Consider the following 6,786-nt stretch of genomic DNA (forward strand, 5'->3'; position numbering starts at 1 on the left):
GGGGGGGGAAGCTTGTTGTTAAATTGAGCGTGTAACGGCCTTACAAAACAGGTTCTCTATGACATCAACGTTTCTTCTTCCTAAGCGAGCATGGAAAGGCCCTTTTAGGGGAGGGGGCGGAAAGGGGCGGGGGCTGGTGGGGAGAGATGAAGGGGGCGGGGGGGCAGGGGGGGGCAGGCACACCCACACACGCGCGCGCGCCCGCGCACGCACACACACACACACATACACACACACACTCACCCTATCTCAATTTATGCCTAAGGTATATGATCAGTTAAAAAGGCTTAAAAGCTCGGGGAAATTGGATCAGGGAAAATCGTCACCCAACTTTCATTATTTCCAAGGAGCGTGATTGAATTAAAGGGCAGGGAGCTGCTTAGGAGTGAGCGTCGGGGCTCGGTGCGTAATGGTGTGGTATTAAATTCTAATTAGAGATGCAGGAATCAATGATAGGGAGGTTAGACGGCTTAGGTTCCCCCCAGTGCCAGCCCAATAGACTGATGAGTTATTGTCATGTAAAAAGCGCCAGCAATAAGACCAACCGCTTTGCTATTGTCCAAGTGGAAAGAGCCGAGTTTATTATGAGGACTCTATGCTCCAGAGACCTGAGGCTAAGCTTCTCATAGGAGGTCTTTTCATAAAAACTAGGCTCTTCTGCTAGCGAGGAGGCCAGTTTGGAAGCGGGCGCGGAGCTGTACGCATCTCTCGCCACCACAGCCACCTTGCCCAGAGCCGTGCCGAATTTCCATCCCCACCCCCCTCGGCCAAGCCCTCTTCCCCGAGCCTTTTCAATGTATAAAATGGAATATTCTTACCTTAACTCCTCTGCCTACGAGTCCTGTATGGCCGGGATGGACACGTCGACGCTGGCTTCAGCCTACGCCGACTTCAGTTCCTGCAGCCAGGCGAGTGGTTTCCAGTATAACCCCATCAGGACCACATTCGGGACCTCATCCGCCTGTCCGTCCCTCACCCCCGGTTCCTGCAGCCTGGGCAGCCTGCGCGACCACCAGAGCAGCCCCTACGCGGCAGGTAAGCGCTCCGGTTCCCTGCGCCGCCGAAGGCGCCGCGCCGCCGGTATATAGGAAGTCTTGATTGCATTTGAAAATGGAAATGTGTTTAGTATTTACCAAACGAAATTTGCTTACACAAATGAAAGAATTTATCACGTTAGAAGCGATTGCAGGGAGAGGTAATTCACTTATAGGGTTACACTATCCTAGTCACACCCGAACCGCCAACAAAATTATCTTAAGCTGCCAAAATGATAGGCATAATTTATTTACTTTGCGATGAGACGTAAAGCTTAGAAAATAATTAAATAACGAAGAGTAAAGCTCATTATGTCGCGGTCTTTAAGCCGAGAGCCCGCCGCCGCCGCCGCCGGCTACTCTTCCTTCTCGGCCCCTGCGCATTTTGCGATTTTTTTTTTCTTCCGCATTCTGGGGAGAGGGGCGGGAGGCTCCCCCCACCCCACTTTTATTTCGCAGCAGTTTCCCCAACTTCTGAGCGACGAGAACTTCCGAGAACCGAAAAGTTGCCCGGGCATCTTCAAGGGGTCTTCTCCCCGCCGGCCGGCTCGCCCCTCTCCGTGGAAGATGCGGGCTTTCCCACGCCTCCTCCCGCGCCTCCCGCTTTTTTCGGCCTTTCGGCTGGAGGCTCGCGGGTCCCTCCCGAGCCCCCGCAGCCGGTCGACCGGCGGGACGCGGGGTGCGGGAGCCCGCCGCCCCCCACCCGGCCCCGCACGATTCCCCGCTCCCCGCCACCACCGGCCCCGCCGTCTCCCCCGGGGCCCGCTTCCCGGCCACCGGCCGCCCCCCGGGGCCCGCGCGGAGCTCACCCGTCTGTCTCCCCTCCGCCCCGCCCCGCAGTCCCGTACAAGCTCTTCACCGACCACGGCGGCCTGAACGAGAAGCGCAAGCAGCGGCGGATCCGCACCACCTTCACCAGTGCGCAGCTGAAGGAGCTGGAGCGCGTCTTCGCCGAGACCCACTACCCGGACATCTACACCCGCGAGGAGCTCGCCCTGAAAATCGACCTCACCGAGGCCCGGGTCCAGGTACGTGGTCCGGCGGCGACCCCCCGCCCTGCGGGACCCCCGGTCTGCGGGACCCCCCTCTCTCCCCGACCGGCCAGGCCCCGGAGTTCACGGAAAGGTCAGCCCTCCGGCCCTGCAGTTCCAGCGAGAGGGATCCGGCTGTGGCCGCGGGGATGGCGTGTCCTCCGGCTGGACGCCAACTCGACCCCCCGCCCGGATCCCCCGGGAGAGGGGACCTCACCCCGCTTAGGGCACCCGAAATCTCCTTTCTCCCCGGGCTGGGCCGCCCCTCCACCCCCCAGTCCCTCTTCCCTCCGGCCTGTCCGCCTCCTAGTCCATCCAGGCTGCCGCGGCCTGCCGGTGGGCGGACAGCTGGCCGGGCGGGCCGGGCGCCCCGAAGGGAAGGGGACGTGGATTTCGGTTTCACCTGGGATAAACGTTAATCCGGCCTCCCCTTTCTCTCTTGCCGGTCCTTGTCTCCCCTAAATCTCCCCTCCCCACAAACTTCTGCTTCACCCCACCTCCTTCCCAATCCGTTTCCTATCTCTCCACCTCATAACCCCCATCTCCACAATCTCCTCTTTCCTCTCTTCTCCACCTTGCCCCCCTCGCATCCGCGGCCCGTATCTACCTCCCTCACCACCCTCCGCACCTCCGTATGGCCTCGATGTCTCCTCCACGACGCCTTCCACCCCCGCATCCTGCTCCCTGCGTCCTCCGCCGCCCCCTGATCCCGCTGGCCCCCCGACACCCACATTTCCCCGTGTCCTTCCGTCCTTCCCCTCGTGTGTCTGCCCGGGCCCGCCCCTTGTCCCCCGGGTCCCGTCGTGTCCCCCCACCCCCGCGTCCCCGACGGCCGTGCGGTCCAGGTCTGGTTCCAGAACCGCCGGGCCAAGTTCCGCAAGCAGGAGCGGGCGGCGGCGGCGGCGGCGGCGGCGGCCAAGAGCGGCTCCTCGGTCAAGAAGTCGGACTCGGCCCGGGACGACGAGGGCAAGGACGCCAAGAGCACCGACCCCGACAGCACGGGCGGCCCCGGGCCCGGGCCCAACCCCAACCCCGGCGGCTGCGGGGGCGGCGGGGGCGGCGGCGGAGGGGGCGGAGGGGGCGGCGGAGGGACCGGGGCGGGCGGCGGTCCCAGCCCCGCGGGCGGCCCGGGGGCGGCGGGGCCCGGGGGCGGTCCGGGCCCGGAGCCGGGCAAGGGCGCGGGGGCAGCGGCGGCGGCGGCGGCGGCAGCGGCGGCGGCGGCGGCAGCGGCGGCGGCGGCGGCGGCGGGCGGGCTGGCGGGGGCGGGGGCGGGCGGCCCCGGGCAGGGCTGGGCCCCGGGCCCCGGGCCCATCACCTCCATCCCCGATTCGCTCGGGGGCCCGTTCGCCAGCGTCCTGTCGTCGCTGCAGAGACCCGGCGGTGCCAAGGCTGCGCTCGTTAAGGGCACCATGTTCTGACCGGGCCCGGTCCGGCCCGGGCCCCCGCCCCCTCCCCCGCCGCCCTCCTTCCCGCCCCCCGCATCCCCGGGCTCCGACACTCCCGCCCTCCCGCACCCCGAATCCCCGAGGCCGGGGGTGGTTCCGCCTGGGCCCGGCGCTCTGGGCATTCGGGTCCCGCACCGGGGGCACCTGTGCGTGGCGGGGGGGGAGAGGCGGCCAGGGAATGGGCAGGGGCCGCCCCGAGGGGGTGACCGGGCCGGTGAGCGGTGGCTGGTCCCCACGGGCGCACCGGCCTGGGTGCCAGCCTGGAACTCCGCGGGGGAGCCAGACTGGATCTCCGCGAGGGTGCCAGCCTGGATCTCCGCGGGGGGGCCAGCCTGAAACTTCGCGGGGGGGGCCAGGGAAGGCGTCAGACGGGGCGGGAGAGGGGGTGACCCCACGGGCCAGTGAACGGCTGTGTCCGCCGGGCGGACGCGGGCTCCGTGGCGGCTCGGGGCGGGCGGGACCCTCTCTCCCACTCCCAGCGAGCTTCGCCTGGCAGGGAAGGGTGTCCCGGGGCGGGTGGGCAAGGGTGGGACGCCCAGCGGGCAGGGGGTACCAGCGTGCGTGTGCCCGCCGAGGGCCCCGAAGCCGGCTGGGCTAAGGTGCGCTATCACCCGGGCGGATTCCGGGCTATACGGAGAGAGAGAGAGAGAAAGAGAGAGGAACCGGCGCCGGAACTACTCAGTGACTTTGCTTCAAACACAAATACCCAAACCGGGCGGCCACTACCCAGGGACAGAGGAAACGAAAAGAGAGAAACAAAAAGGAATCCAAAACGACCTCCTGCGGCGAGGGCAAGCTGCCGCCGGATTTCTTCTCCGGGCCCTCGGCCTGGGACTCCGGCTCAGGGGCAGCCTGGCCCTGGAGGGGCGGTGCGGGGCTCCCCCGCAGCTCCCCACCCCGACTCCTTCCCCGCTGCACCCCGCCCCGCCCCTCAGCGCCGACGCCCAGACACTTGCACGGGTCCAAGGGGCTGCATCGCAACCGCCCGAAAGCCCGCCTCGCTGCACTGCGCCCAGTGACTCCGACGCTGCCACACCGCTTCTCGTGTTAAAACGAAAACACGAACCCACGAAACGAAACTCCAAACTCTTGCAGGCTCTTCCAGCTGGAAGACTGCTCAACAAACGATTTTTAAAGGCCTTTCATCTATATCTTCTGCAAAACCGTTTTTTTTTTTCCGGGGTGTCTCCTATTCTGCAGGACCGTCTCTTCTTCCCATCTCCTATCTTCTTTCCTTCGTCCCTTCCCTCCTTTTCCTTTCTTCCCTTTTCTTTCTTTTCATTTCCTTCCACCTTTCCTTCCTTCCGTTTTTTTCCTTTCTCTTTTTTTCTTCCTATTTCTTTTCTTCCTTTCCATCGCTCTGGCTCCGGCTCTCTATTTCTCGATCTCCGTCTCTCTTTAGCGCTCTCTGGAACACCCCTTCTCCTCACCCCCCGACCTCCGCTCGTCCTTTTCCTCTCCTGCCTCCTCCACCAGCTTTTACCGAACTTTTTAGCACTGATTTTATTTTTATTCGATTGCAGTCCGTGCAGCAGACTGTTGAGGAATATACACTGCGCAGGGACCGTGCACAAGGATGCGGGCTCTGTCCGAATTGTCCCTCTATGGACTTACATCCTTTATGGTGGATGGATTGTATATTTATTATTACCTGGTTCACGCAGTTTAGACCTCTCTGTTGGGATTTTTTTAATTTTAAAAGGCACAAAAATATAGATATTAGTTGAATGTTGACGCTTTAACTTTTTCTGTGTCTTTCTACAACTGTGCTCTGTGACTCAATTGTATAAGTGTTGATATCAGTATCAGGACTGTCTACGCTAGTTGGTCGTATAATGTTTCTTCCTCCTCGTAGTCTATGGCGTGTCTTTATGGGATAACAACGATTCTCCCGAATTCGATTCCCTTGCGTTTCTAGAGACCATGGTTCAGACGATGGTATATATTTTTCTTATCCGTTGCATGTCTGTCTGGGTTTTTTTCGTTCGTTTTTCACTTCTGTTGGACTATGTTCGTGAGCATAATCATCATAAATTATGTTCAGGGTTTTCAGGTTTATTTCTAGGTGGTTATAATGAATGCTTCTATTTAAAAGGGAAATATTTCTACATGTGCATATAGTTTTCCAAAAGTGTACCATTACCTTGATTGTTGATAATAAAAATGAAAAGCAAGACAGATCCCGCAGGTGCCACGCGTTTTACCTATTTTTCCCCAAAGAACAAGGGAGAGAGTTCAGAAGCCGAACCAAGGTGCGGCAGAGGCAGCGCACAATAGCGCTCACACACGCGTGCGCGCACACGCACACACACTTATTCACCAATATATTCACAAATTTTCGCACACACCTCTGTATTCATTCACACAACACACAAAAAACATTCATTCCCCTACCGAAAAATCATCCCACACGTACCTAATTTTTATATCCACACAAGCAGGCTCACAGTCACACGTGTACACAGTCACACGTGCAATCGCACGCATTCACAAGACCTCACAAACACCCACACATTCACACGCACGGAAAATCGCGCCCACAATCGCATTGCGGCACGAGGTCGGAGGCAGGAGCTGCCGAGACGCCGCCACTCCGGATTTCGGGTCCAACGAGGAGCTTGGGAGTCAGAGGACGTGGGTTCTAATCCCGGCTCCGCCACTTGTCTGCTGGGTGACCTTGGGCAAGTCACTTAACTCCTCTGTGCCTCAGTTATCTCATGGTGATTAAAATTGTGAGCCTCATGTGTACAGCCTGATTATGCTGTACACATTACACAGAACAGTGCTTGGCACATAATAAGCGCATAACAAATACCATCGTTATTATTATTAGCATTATCTTCGACCACTTGCAAACCCGGGCAGAAGCCTCGAGGGATCCGGATACCGCGACCCGCAGCCGGAGGAACCCGGCCGCCTCGGGAAGCAGCGGGAAAGGGAATCCCGACCGCACAACTGGATGAGTGGCTGGCTGGCTGGATGGATGGAGGGACGGATGGACAGGTGGATGAATTGACTGCTTGACTGGAGCGGGCGCTGGTGGAGCGGCAGCTGTCTTTCTGACTCTGCCCCAATCTGTTTCTAGATTTCTGTGTTTCTGTCTCTTTGCCCCCGCCTGTCTCCATTTCTGCCTCTGTGTCTCTGTTTTTCCATCTCTCGAAAATTTTGCGCCTGTCTCTGAGTCTCTAGTCTTAGGTGTCTCTTTCTGTCTCCAGTCTTTCTGTCCGTCCCTTCGTCTTCTTGTTAATCCTGACCTGCTGTACCCCCTCCCAGAAA

General features: G+C 60.0%; 1 protein-coding gene across 1 annotated transcript; it reads left to right on the plus strand.

The window, feature by feature from the left end:
• The first annotated feature begins 794 nt into the window (after positions 1-794).
• PHOX2B (paired like homeobox 2B) lies at positions 795-3,483 on the plus strand. The gene is made up of 3 exons (XM_038769353.1): positions 795-1,035; positions 1,875-2,062; positions 2,911-3,483. The coding sequence occupies exons 1-3, from the start codon at positions 795-797 to the stop codon at positions 3,481-3,483; spliced, it is 1,002 nt and encodes a 333-aa protein (XP_038625281.1).
• Positions 3,484-6,786: the final 3,303 nt, after the last annotated feature.

The sequence above is a fragment of the Tachyglossus aculeatus genome, chromosome X5, assembly GCF_015852505.1.
Source record: "Tachyglossus aculeatus isolate mTacAcu1 chromosome X5, mTacAcu1.pri, whole genome shotgun sequence".
Lineage (NCBI taxonomy): Eukaryota > Metazoa > Chordata > Mammalia > Monotremata > Tachyglossidae > Tachyglossus > Tachyglossus aculeatus.